Here is a 13,535-nt window from a genome sequence, read left to right on the forward strand (position 1 = left end):
TATATCTGCTTGGATGTCAGCTATGGTCTCTTCAGGGTATATTCCCAGTAGTGGAATTGCTGGGTCAAATGGTATCTCTATTTGCAACTTTTTTCTTCAAAATAATCTATAGCAGGTATTTCAGACAGTACTCTGTGACTGTTGTATGTGCCATCAAGTCGGAACTGACTCACAGCTGGCTCTCCAGCAAGTTTTCAGAGGCTGTAAGTCACACGGGAGGGGATTGCTCCCGTGCGGCAACTGGTGGATTTGAACCGCGTGTCTTTGGGTTGTCAGCGCACATCCTTACCACTAGTCCACCAGAGCTCCCTCCTAATGTCACGAGAGAGTACTAACCCACAGATTATAAGACTCCAAGCTGTGAAGTGAGTCATTCTTCCTGGAAATTCGCCCTTCAGATCAATGATCATCTAATTTGAAGAGTGGCCAGTTGCAGTTTTAGAAAACTACAGAGTTGCACCGCTCTTTGAGAGTGAAAGAAAATTAAAATCTTGATCTATTCAGGCAGTTTAGTAATACCAAGCCAGCCTTGGACTTGATGTTTTCTTAAAAAGCTGAGTCAGACTGCAGGAGATACTCCAGACACTATCCAGTGTCACTTTGGATACAACCCCTTCACCTATTGGTGTTGAGGCATCTATGCTAAGTCTCATGTGATAAATGGGTTCTCGGAGCTATTGCTGAAGAGCGGTGGGTAACTTGAAGAAGGTGTAGCATAGAAACAAAGCCCAGAAAAGAGCCCAATACTTTATTGCCGGGTCTGTTCTGAATACAGATTGAAAAGTGTGGAGACAGAATACATCCCTGACAGACCCCCTTCTTGATCTTGAACCATGTAGTGTCTCCTTGCTCTGTTCTGCCGACTGCCTCTTGGTCCAAGTATAGGTTTTGGATTAACACGATCAAATGTTCTGGGATTCCCATTCTTCTCAGAGTCAGCCACAGTTTGTTGTGATCCACACAGTCAAAAGCCTTTGTATAGTCAATGAAGCACAGTTAGACATTCTTCTGATATTCTTTGCTTTCTGCCAAAATCCATCTAACATTAGCTATAATGTCCCTGGTACCACGACCTCTTCTAAATCCACCCTGCACATCTGGCAGTTCTCTGTTGACATATTGTTCTAAATGTTTTTTGGATAATTTTCAGCAGAATCTTGCTTGCATGTGATATTAATGATATTGTTCGATAATTTCCACACTGTTGGGTCACCTGTCTTTGGAATGGGAACAAATATTGATCTTTTCCAGTCAGTGGGCCAGCTGGCTGTCCTCTAGATTTCTTGGCACAACTTAGTGATCACATCCAGGGCAGTGTCTGTTTGCTGAAATATATCCGTTGGTATGCCATCAACTCCTCGAGCCTTGTTTTTGCCAGTTCCTTCATAGAAACTTGAACTTCCTCCTTCATCACCATAGGCTCTTGCTCATAAGTTATTTCATGAAATTCTTCTGTCAGCCCAATTCCTTTTGATACAGTGACTCTGTGTACTCCTTCCATCTTCTCTTGATACTTCCTGGATCATTTAACATTCTACTCAAAGTATCCTTAAGTACGAGGAGGAATGTGGCATCAGGATTGGTGGAAGAGTCATCAACAACATGTGTTGTGCAGATGACACAACCCTGCTTACTGAAACTGAAGAGGACCTGAAGCCCTTGCTGCAGAAGATCAAGGACTGCAGCCTCCTATATGGATTGAAGCTCAACATCAAGAAAACAAAGATTCTCACCACTGGGCCAATTGGCAGCATCAGTATGGATGGTGAAGAGAGTGAGATAGTTAACAGTTTTCATTTGCTTGGCTCCACAGTCAGCACTCTTGGTAACAGCATCCAGGAAATCAAGAGACGAATTGCATTGGGAAAGTCAGCGGTGAGGGACCTCTCAAAAGTACTGAAGAGCAACGACATCAGACTGGAGACTAAGGTGTGCCTGATCCAGGCTATAGTCTTCGCAATTCCATGCTATGCATCAGAGAGTTGGACAGTGAATAGGGTTGATACAAAGAGAATTGATGCCTTTGAGCTGTGGTGCTGAAGAAGAGTGTTGAATATGTCATGGACTGCTAGGAGAACAAACAGGTTTTTCCTGGAGAGGGTGAAGCCGGAATGCTTCTTGGAGTCAAGGATTCTGAAGCTTTGTCTGACATATTTTGGGCATGTTGCAAGGAGGGATTGGTCCTTGCAGAGAGACATCATGTTTGGGAGAGTGGAGGGATGGCGAAGGAGAGGAAGACCTTTGATGAGATGGATCGATTCTGTGAGTGGAGCGGTGGGAATGAGTGCTTTTGAGAGAGCGAGGTTGACACAGGATAGAACGGCATTTAGGGCTCTTGTACATAGGGTCGCTATGATTTGCTAGCGACTCAGTGGCACATAACAACAACCACAACTTTATTGCCACCTCCAACCCTTCAACATCATCAGCTTCATAAAGTTGAGTGTTTTAGTTGAGCTGAAGCTCATTTCCCCCCTTGTGAAAGCCAGATTTGCATATCTAATTGATTGGCTTAGTTGGCTGTGACCAGACAAAACTTTGATTCCTTGAACTATTGCTTCCAAGGCTACTTCCTGACCGTGTATCGTAAACACGGATTCTCCACCTAGAACTTCGGCTTGGATGTTGCTCTTGGTAACTGCCATCTCCCTCTGTTTTCCTTTATTCCTATGTCCTGTCCTTTGAAGCGTTTCCTCTCTACGTTGTTACTGTTGTTAGATACTGTCAAATGGTCTCCAACTCAGCATGACCCCACTGATGTCTGACAAACTCAAACCTGTCGGTTCCTCCCCATCCTCACAATCTTTGGTCAAACCCATTGTTCAGGTCGTGGTGTCCATGCACCTCAGTGAGAAGCTTCCTCTCTCTCACTGGTCTTCGACGTGTCCAAGCATGATGTCCTTCTCCATGGACCAACCCCTCCTGATAATGTACCCAAAGTGAATGAGACAAAGTGTCACCATCATGCTTCTGAGGAGACCACCAGCTACACTTCTTCTCAGACAGATTTGTTTGCTCTGTTAGTAGTTGTTCACTTATATTAAAAAGTCTTCACCAGCATTACGATCCAAGCCATCAGTTCTTTGGTCTTCCTTATCAATTGTCCAATTTTCACAGGCCCAAGAAGCAATTGAAAATACTATGGCTTGAGACAGACACACCTTAGTCTTTAAAGTGGCATCCTTGTTCTTTAGAACTTTGAAGAGGTTCTTGGCTGTAGCTTTGCCCAGAGCAACACATCTTTTGATTTTTTGGCTGTTGGTTCCCTTCAATATTGGTTCTAGTTTCAGATAAAATTAAATCCCTGACAACTTCAGTCTTTGCTCCATTTAGCATGATGATAATCTATTAATTGGCCCAGTTGTTAGATTTCTTGGCTTTATTTATGTTGAGTTATAATTAATACTGAAGAATATAGTTTTTGATATTGTGATGTAAGTGATATTGTGACGTGTCATCTGCATAATGTAGGGTTGTTAAAGAGATTTCCTCCAATCCAAATGCCACATTGTTCTTACTGTTCAGCTTCCCCCTAAATTTTATCTTTTTAATTCCTTTAACATTTATATTTATACTTTTGTGTGTGTGTGTGTACACATACACAAATTTGGGGTCATCAAGCTTTGACGGTGTATCTTGGCTCTGAGCTTTGTATGATGAAGATATTGTTGAATATTCTATCAGGCGTTTAAGTTCTTTTCAGTTTGGAGCTTTTACAAATTAAGCTGACTTGAACATTGGTATACCTGTTTTTGCCCTCTCTTGCATAGATACCTAGAAGAATTGCTAGGTCATGTGGCCATATGTTACTTGTAAGGGAGCTCTGGTGACATGGTCAGTAGGGAGTTGAGCTGCTTACCTAAAAGTAGCCCCTCTCCAGCCATTCAGATCCATCAGCGACTGTGCAGGAGAGAGATGGACACTTCCCTCACATGTGATTTACAGCCGCTTAAGACCTGTGTGTGTCTGGGGGGGGGGGAGGTGTAGCTATGAGTCACTTCTGACTTGACCACAATGTGTTTGATGGTAAGTGTATGTTTAACTTTTTAAGAAACTGCTTTCCATTCATACTATATTCCCTCAGCAACACTTGTTACTATCAGTCTTTTTTATTTTGTTGTTGTTATGTGCTGTTGAGTCATCTGCAACTCATAGTGACCCTATGGACAGCACTCTGAAACCTGCCCTGTCCTGAGCCCGTCTCACTGATTGTCAACACATCAGCCCCCATTGCCTCAGCTTCTGTATCAATCCATCTTGTCCGGGGTCTCCCTCTCCTGCGCTGTCCCTCCACCCTTCAGAGCCTGATGTCCTTCTCCAAGGACTGATTCCTCCTGGCCACGTGCCCAAAGTATGTGAGATGGAGCTTCAAAATTCTAGCCTCCAAGAAGAAACTTGGTTTCACCCTCTCCAAGACAGACCTATTTGTTTTTTTGGTGGTCCATGCTATGTTCAAGACTCTTCTCCAGCACCACAACTCGAAGGCATCGATGATTCTTCTGTTTTTACTTTACGTGTCCATATAACAGGCCCATCAGTCAGCATTATGGTAGATGGAGACAAGATTGAAGCTGTCAGTGATGTCATCTTGTTTGGGTCAACAGCCAACACCCAGTCACAAAATCAGGAGATGTATTGCATTGGGCAAGTCTGCTGTCAGGAACCTAACAAAATACTGAAGAGCAATTGTGTCTGTTTGAAGACTATAGTGCACCTGATTCAGGCCATGATCTTCTCAATAACCTACTTTTCTTCAGAGAGCTAGACCATGAAGAATGATGAAAAATTAATGCTTTTGAGTTGTGGTGCTGGAGGATTATCCTGTGGACTGCCAAAAGAACATACAGAGACGTCCTGGAAAGGATGTGGCCAGAGTACTTCGTGGAGGCAAGGATGATAAAGCTTCATCTTCCATACTCTGGACATGTAGCTAGGTGAGGCTGTTCCTTGGAGAGGGACGTCATACTGGGAAAGATGGCGGGTTGGCAGAGGAGAGGAAGACCCTCAATGAGAGGAATTGTCATGGTGACTTCAATGAAGTTTTCAGGTTGACTGTTCATAGGATCGCTATGAATCCTACTCCGTGGCACCTAACAACAACAACAACAACAACAACAACGCTTCAAAAGGTGGAGGGATGACAAAAGAGAAAGTTCCTTCTCCAGGTGGAGTGACACAGTGAATGCAGCAATGGGCTCGAGTGTGTGTCAGATTGTGAGGATGGCACAGGAGAGGACAGGGCTCAGATCTGTTGTTCACAGGGTCACTGAGTTGTATTTGACTCAACAGCAACATTGGCTGTATAGTAGACTTTTAATGGACTAGCAGGTAAGGAATTGCACTGCCAAACCAAGGACAGCAGGTTTGATTCTGGCAGGTGCTCCTTGGGAAAAGGATTGACAGTTGCCTCCTGTGAGATTTACAGTCTCTGAAAACATGCTGGAGGGTCAGCTATGAGTCCGGTTTGTTTTTTATCTTTTCAGTGGCTGTGTAGTGATACCTCATTGTGACTTTCTTATTCATTATCCTCATGCCTAAAGATCTTAGGCACCTTTTCATCCATTTCTCTGCCTGTCTTCCTTGGTGAAGCACCTGTGTAAGTCTTGTAGCTACATTTTAAGTAGGGTTGCTTGTCTTTACTGAGTTTTAAGTCAAGTCAGAATGGTGAGCCTTTTTAAAATGCAGCACTTGGATAAGCTCTCAAATATAATCTTCCTTGCCTTAAATGAAAAATTATTAGTGGTGTTGATTAGAGAGATCTTTTGTTTAAACTCATACCTGAGGCTACCTCTCGACTTCCTTAATTCTCATCATCTCCCCTGATCTCTCGGAAAACTTCTTGATCTCAGCCAACATTAGAAAGATGTGCCTCTCCTGCCTTCTTGGAATGCTGGAGAAACACATCAATTTCCTCTCTCAGATAGGGTAGTCAGAGTCTCCTGCAGTGCTTGCAGTTGCTATGGTAACCAAAGACGGGCTTTCCCTGTGGAACTGGGTGCATGTATTAAAAAGCAAGCAGTGCTTTAAAACCTAGATGCTTTTGTTATTGTCACATATACAGTACCATAAATTTAATTCCAATGTAAAAATAGACTAGCACCAAGTATTTTTATACTGTATGTAATGAAATCCCCCTTGTGTGTAGACCTTCGTTGAAGGGATGTTGAGTTGAAGTTTTAATATTATGACACGGCTGTCGTAGCTATAATTTGCAAAATTTGCAGAGTGCAAGTTTTCTTAGAAAGCCTAAGTGCAGGGTTATATTTATGAACTCAACCACTGGCATCTTGAATTGCATCCATACCTCCGGGCACTGGAATAATCCTAACAGTGTGATCCAGTGACAGAGATTATGGGAACCAGAAGTAAAAGAAATGTTACATAGTGCAGTTTCCCATTGAATTTCCATCATGAAAAGATGCAGTCATTGGCAACTTGTTATTCAAAACTGAGATATTCAAGCACTTTGTTTTGTTTTGTTTTAGTTTTTGTTTTTTTCACATGGGAGCTGTGGTGGTCTTGTGGGTAAGGAGTTGTACTGCCAACCCAAAGGTAGGCAGTTTGAGTCCAGCAGCTGATCTGGAGGGTAAAGATGGACCAGGCCCTCATCTGTGATTCACTGCTTTTGGAAACCTGCAGAGGGTGGGGAGGGTCAGCTGTGAGTCTGTCTGACTTTTTGTCAATGTGCTCTGGTGATGCAGTGATTGAAGAACTAGTTGCTAACCAGAAGTTCAGTGATCGGACCTAAATAGCTAGCTGCTCTGAGGGAAACAACTGTAACAGTCTTCTCCAGTAATGATCTTCTTGTTGTCATGCGGCATCCAGTCACCTGCGACTCTCAGTGACTGTATGTATAGTAGCTCTGAACCCTGAGCCAATCAAACCAGCTCCAACTGACCAAAGCCCATTTCTCCTGTCACTGTGTCAGTCCATCTCATCCAGGGTCTTCCTCTCCTGCGCTCTTCCTCCATCCTTCCAAGCATGATGTCCTTCTCCAAGAACTGGTCCATCCTGGCCACGTGCCCAAAGTAGGTCAGGTAGAGCTTCAAATCTTTGCCTCTAAGGAGCAGGTTTTTTTTCACCCTCTCCAGGACAGACCTGTTTGTTCTCTTTGCATCCATGGTATATTCATTATTAGTCTCCAGCACCACAGCTCAAAGGCATCGATTCTTCTTCTGTCAACCTTAGTCATTGTCCAGCTCTCTGATGCTTAGCAAGTAATTGTGAAGACCGTGGCCTGGATCAGGCACACCTTAGTTTCTAGAATGACATCACTGCTCTCCAGCACTTTGGCGAGGTCTCTGACAGCAGATTTTCCTAATGCAATCCGTCCTTTGATTTCCCGACTACTGATGCCAAGGGTGTTGATTGTGGAACCCAGCATCCGGTGGGGTGGTCCTGTACTGTCCCACAATCTTGCTGTGAATCACAATCAAGTCGATGACAAATGGGCTTGGTTCTTTGGTTTTATTATTTTAGCCATGATCCTTATAAGGAAGCCTAACTTATTTTAAACTGCTGGGGGTTTTCCTAGAGGCCTTATTGGAAAGGTAGTTTCTGAGACTCAAGTCATCTCTGTAGACAAAACTAAGAGTAATTTTGAAGTATATAGTGTCTCTCTGTCTCATACATACATACATACATACATGCATTTCTGGCATTCAAACATGCTTCTTGACTAAAATTCTAAAGATGCCTTAAGATTAGGCAGAAACTAAAAGTAGATTCTCCTCAAAGTGACTTTTCATGCAAATTTTGCATTTCTGACTGCAGAGATGTGGGAAGAACAGAAGAGAGACCTTGACAGTAGATGAAATCCTCCTTATTAAACATGTATCTACAACAGCCCTGCTGCTGATACCTTGTATCATGCTCTTGAAAATCCAGTGGGTACAGTCTGTGGGTTTTCCTCCCTCTCATTATGAGCTCTGAGAAGTACTATTGAAATGACACGACAATATTGAAGATGAATGCAGTTTGACCGCGCTCTGGAAGAAGCCTGAACGCCACCATTCTGTCTGTGAAAGGGGAGGGGCCTCTGGGAAGCAGATGTAACAGATGACAGGGACCTAGGTAAATAGTAACAACATGAGTCATTTCAGTCAGTCATGTTTCGTGGGCTAGAGAAGTCATGTCGGAGACTCCAGGTTTGAACAAAGAGAAATAGCTCACTTCCCCTCATGTGCTCACATGGCAGAAGAGGAACCCGGCTAGATGGGCCGGAGAGAGACCATTTATGGAATGCAAGACGGGCACCTTAACGTCACTGGAAAGAGCAAGTATGTTGTTGATGCTGTTAGGTGCCATGGAGTCACCCTCAACTCATAGTGACCAGGCGCTGCAAACAACAAGCCTGAACTTGACCCTGTCCAATGTCACCATCTCTGATATGTGGAAGCCCATGGTTACAGTCACTGTGTCAGTGATCATGTTGAAGGTCTTCCAGCTGTAACTGATCATAAATACTTTAAATACAAGGTGTGGTTGTTTTGAGTGTGTTTTCCTAATGCCACCGTAATAGGATATCACAGCGTGGTGTTTTTCTTTGCTCACAATTCTGGAGGCTAAAAGTCCCAATCAGGGTGTTGGCTGCGTGAGTTGAGTTTCTCCTGGGGGGCCCCTCTTCAATCCATCTTTGTTGCTTATAGTTGTAACTGCTTGCATCATCACACATGGGGGATGTCTTTTATAATACACCACTCAGTGCCCCAAGAGCATCATGCGATATATGTTGGGCTGCTAACTGAGAGGTTGACGGTTCAAGTCCACCAGCTGCTCTGAGGAGGATGGAGAGACAGTTTCCTCCTGAAAACATTTTCTGCTTTGGAGCCCTGTAAAGGGTCATCCTAAATTGGGATGATCTTGTTGGCAGCAGATTGGAGAAGATTAGAGTTAGGACTCCCCCTTCTCAGACATGTTGTCACTTACGTAAACTTCCCATTTCACATTCACAGCTGTAAGGGTAAGAACTTCAGCAGAGTTCTGGAGGGCACAGTTTATAGTATATAGTCCATAGAATATAGTCCTGATTGTGTGAATTTGGTTAAAATGCCACTTTGAAGGACTTTTTGATGATTTGTTTAAAGCTTCTTATTCATCTACCCCTTTATTCAAGGAATTAGCTGGGGACAAAAAAAAAAAGTCAGAAATCATGAAATTAGAGTAAAATTACTTCCCAGAGCAATGATTAAAACAAGTTTCGTGAGCTTAGAATCACTGGAATCTGTTGACATTATAAAACATGAAACAGAAGCTGTAATAACAGTAGAGGCTTTAATTTGTGTTTGCTGTGGTCCAGGGAAAGTGTCATTATCCTCTTTTATTTCTCATCCTGGGGCAGAGCCCATTGCTTGTGGTGATTGTTGAATACCGTCCAGTCAGAACTGACCCATAGCTGACCCTCTAAGAAGTTTTTCAGAAACAGTAAGTCATATGGGAGGAGACTGCCCATCTTTCTCCCACTGAGCAGCTGGTAGATTTGAACCTTGTCTCTTGGGGTTGCAGCACAGCTTCTTACCGCTAGGCCACCAGAGGGAAGCAAAAGGCCAGGGGGTGATTCTTGGCGTGGTGTGGTACTCCCCCTTCTAGGAAGCATTTTGCCAGCATGTTTCCTGCCAGATGAATAAACAAGTCTGTCTTGGAAGAACTGTATCCAGGTTGCTCTTTAAAGACAAGGCTTGTCTTACGGGCTTTCAGCGGGAGGGACCAGTCCTTGGAGAAGTATTTCGGGCTGGGAAAGGTGGTGCGTCAGAGAAAGAGAGGAAGCGCCTGGAGGAGATGGACTGACAGTGACTGCAGAAATGGGCTTGTCATCAGCGACGGTGAAGGTGGTGCAGGAGAGGCAGGGCTCATAGGATGAACGTGATGCAGCGTTCCCGAACCTCATCAGTAATTGCCCATGGCGTCCAACTTTGTGATCCAGCTGGTTAAAAGGTTTTCATGACCTGCACTTGCCCGAACCCATCTAATTTCCTGTTGTTCTCTGAGATTTTAATGGGCATTGTCTTCTTACGTGAGTGCCCTCTGTACCTTTTCTGTCCCATGAATTCATGGCCTCGCTAAGGTCCTGGGAAGCTGGTCACCCCGCCCTCCATTTTTTGTCTGTCACATGTCATAATGTTTTGTATTTCTTCTATAATCGTTTGTTTACCTGGCAGCTGTTCTGTGATTTCTTGTTTATGCCTTAGCCTGTTTCTCAAGATCAGCTCCTTGAAGGAGGCAGTGCATTTTCTTCTTGTAAATCTGCGGCATCGTTCCTGACATACCATCATCAGTCCTTAAGAACGGGTCTGTTGAAAGACTGAATGAATGGACGGAAATAGACCAGTTTGTGTATTTTGGGTCTTCACAGACTGCTTCCTTCCCTGCAGTTGAATGAAACAAGCATGACACTCTGTAATCTTCTTGCCATTTTCGAGGATGTCTAAATGCCAGCAAATACCAGGGTAGCCCAGAAAAATGGAGCTTGGAAGGTTTATTTTATGCCTTGTTGGTAATTTCTAGCTTCTACACCAGCTCTGATGGACTGTGTTCCCACAGCCCTAAGTCCAAAAGCCTCTAGCATGTACTCTTTATAAAGAAGCTTCCCTTTTGTACAGATTTTTATCTCCTTGCAAAGATTCCTGAAGGGAACGTTTTCGAGTAAGTACTTATCAGATGTCCACCTCACACTTCAGGTAGTTTTTCTAAGGCTTGCTGTATCCACAGAAACGTGTGTATTGTGTATGTTGAGTTTAGCTGCATGATATTATGTTATGGTCGTGGTGGTGGTGGTGGTGGTGATGAAACTTGATTATCAAGTGTTTGCTCTGGCTCGGTGACTGAGATACAAACTCTGCATTAGTGGTATTGTTTGTTCTCCTGTATCACCTTCATTTTAAAGGTAAGTTGAAGCAAAAGAGACCAAGGAATGTGTCCAAGGAACCGTGCTTAAAATGAAAAAGAAAAGTGACGTTGTAAAATTTGAGAAGGAAAAAGATTGTGCTTACTCTGCGAACAGTCATCTGCTAGTTTTTTCCTGTATAGATGATGTGTGCTCTCCTCCACTCTTTCCCTCTTTCCCGCCCCTCTCCTTTTCCTCCCCTTTCCCTGCCCCTCCCTCTTCTCTTCCTCCTTCCCTCTTTTTCCCCCACCCTCTCCCTCCCTCTCTCTCACTTTCTTTCTCTCTCTCAATTTCTAACACCTCTTTCCAGAAAGAGAGCTCTGGTGGCCTAGAGGGTAGTGTGTTATGCTGCCAACCCAAAGACAGGCAGTTCTAATCCACCAGCTCCACCAGCTGCTCCAGCAGAGAGAAAGGGGCCCCGTCTCCTCCTCATGATTTACAGCATCTGAAAACCTTCTGGAGGGTCAGCTGTGAGTCACCTCCAACTCAGTGACACGTAACAGCAACAATAACATTTTCAGGAAGGCACAGCTTCTCCTCACAACTTATTTGAAACCCTAGTGTGAGCCTTGAGAAATAGAGCAGTAACGCTGCTTCCTCTCCAGCACTGCGGCATCCAGAACCAAGCACCAAGCACGGGCTGGTATCTGTTTTCTTTTGTTTCCGCTGAACAGACAAGGCCAGTGCCTCACCATTTGCCTCTCCCTGAGTGTCCCAGACATTGTCATTTAGAATGCATAGTCCCTGGCAACAGCCACTGAGCCTGCACTTGACCATGGCACCCTCTGCTTTGAAACTCTAATGAGGATGTCATCCATCCTGTCTGCAGACAGCATGCGTGAACTCTCAGGAGTGAACTTGTCCCTAGCAACGGTGGCTGCATTCTGCTCCTCACTCTAATGAAAGTCAACAGCTAGCTTGAAAACCGGGAAAGCATTTCAAAATCATTGCGTAAATATCATCTCCAGAGGCAGTTAGAGATCCATGTGGAATATCTTCTAACCTCAGCCTCAGAATCTTAATGGTGCCTGATTTTCAAGGTAACCAAGTGAGTAAGGCCTCACTAAACGTTTTTGTTATTAAGACGTGCTTTTCTTTTCCAAAAAGCTTTCTTTGCCAGAGTTTTAACATTTCCATTTAGATTTATCAGATAATTCCTTTGGATACAGTTCAGACTCTTTTTTTTTTTTAATTATTACTAATTTTAATGAAAGTTCAGAGACTTAGGTTTCCCTTGTTGCACTTTTCTCCCTGACCACCCCTTTCTCCCCCCAACTCACTCTTCTCCTTGTAAAGAAAAAGAAAAACCTCTTTAATTGTTACACAATCCTTCCCCCAAGTCCACTCCACTGTGCAGCCTTCGTTCTGGACTCCTGTCATGACAATAATACCTAATCATATAACCGTTTTAAACAGTTCTCTCCCTCATCTGTTTCAATGCAGTATACATCATTCCTCCCCTTCTTCTCTGTCTTCCCTCAACCCCGATGTCAGTCCTGTTTTACAGCAGTGGCTCTGTGCAATATTTGTCCTTTTGTGTCTGAGATATTTCACTCAGCATAATGTCCTCTAGCGTCATCCACTTTGGATAATATTTCATGAGTTCATTGTTTTTCAATGCTGCATAGTATTCCATTGTGTGAATATACCAGAGCTTCTCTATCCATTCGTTTGTTGATGGGCACTTGGGTTGTTTCCAGCTCTTTGCTATTGCAAATAAAGCCGCAGTAAACATAGGCGTGCATATATCTGCTTGGGTGTCAGTTATAGTTTCTTTAGGGTAAATTCCCAGTAGTGGAATTGCAGAGTCAAATGATATTTCTATTTGCAACTTTTTGAGACAGCACCAAACAGCCTTCCACAGTGGTTGCACCATTTCACACTCCCACCAATGGTGAATAAGGGTTCCAGTTCCTCCACAACCTCGCCAGCATTGTAATATTGCTGTTCTGTTAAATTTTGTTATTCCTACTGGGGTGAGATGATAGCTCATAGTTGTTTTTATTTGCATCTCTCTTAGAGCGCGGGATTTTGACAATTCAGACTCTTTTGAGGTAAATCATCAGATGATGGCACTGAGAAGTAAATTCGGATAAGAGATTTGTTTTTCTCTTCATTTTGTTCAGATGTGAAATGAGGCCTCTCTCTCTTTCAGCCTTGCCTTACATCCAGATAAAACGCTCGTTGCGACTGGCCAGGTGGGAAAGGAGCCGTACATATGCGTCTGGGATTCGTATACTGTGCAGACCGTGTCCATTCTTAAAGATGTCCACACACATGGGGTTGCCTGCTTGGCTTTTGACTCAGACGGACAGGTGCGTATGTAGCTTTCCTCATTTCTCTTTAAGAGCTTCTCACAGGTCAGTGGCGATCTCGGTGTCCACATTACAAGGGCATGGCCTCAGAGTCCCTCAGCCTGGCTGGCTCCTCTTCTAAAATTCCTCACTCACTGGTCTTCCTCTAAGCAGGTGGTGTGGAGATCGAGACCTGCATAGACCCCAGCGTTGCTTTCTGATGTCTCACCGTCCAGTTAACCATCTTCCTGATGCTACCTCAGAGTCATGGACACAGTTCCCCCATTGCTCAGCAAGTCCACTTTCTTACTTGTTACAGTAAGGACTGGGCCAGATTTTTTCATGGCCCTTAGGCCCTG

General features: G+C 43.9%; 1 protein-coding gene across 1 annotated transcript in view; it reads left to right on the top strand.

The window, feature by feature from the left end:
• Positions 1-13,535, top strand: part of EML6 (echinoderm microtubule associated protein like 6) — a 308,568-nt gene that overhangs the window by 107,377 nt on the left and 187,656 nt on the right. The window contains exon 2 of the mRNA XM_006880926.1: positions 13,038-13,197. Within this exon, the coding sequence (XP_006880988.1) occupies positions 13,038-13,197 (160 nt within the window). The remainder of the gene's footprint in view (positions 1-13,037; positions 13,198-13,535) is intronic.

The sequence above is a fragment of the Elephantulus edwardii genome, unplaced genomic scaffold, assembly GCF_000299155.1.
Source record: "Elephantulus edwardii isolate Elephantulus edwardi_28Jun2011 unplaced genomic scaffold, EleEdw1.0 scaffold00011, whole genome shotgun sequence".
Taxonomy (NCBI): Eukaryota; Metazoa; Chordata; class Mammalia; order Macroscelidea; family Macroscelididae; genus Elephantulus; species Elephantulus edwardii.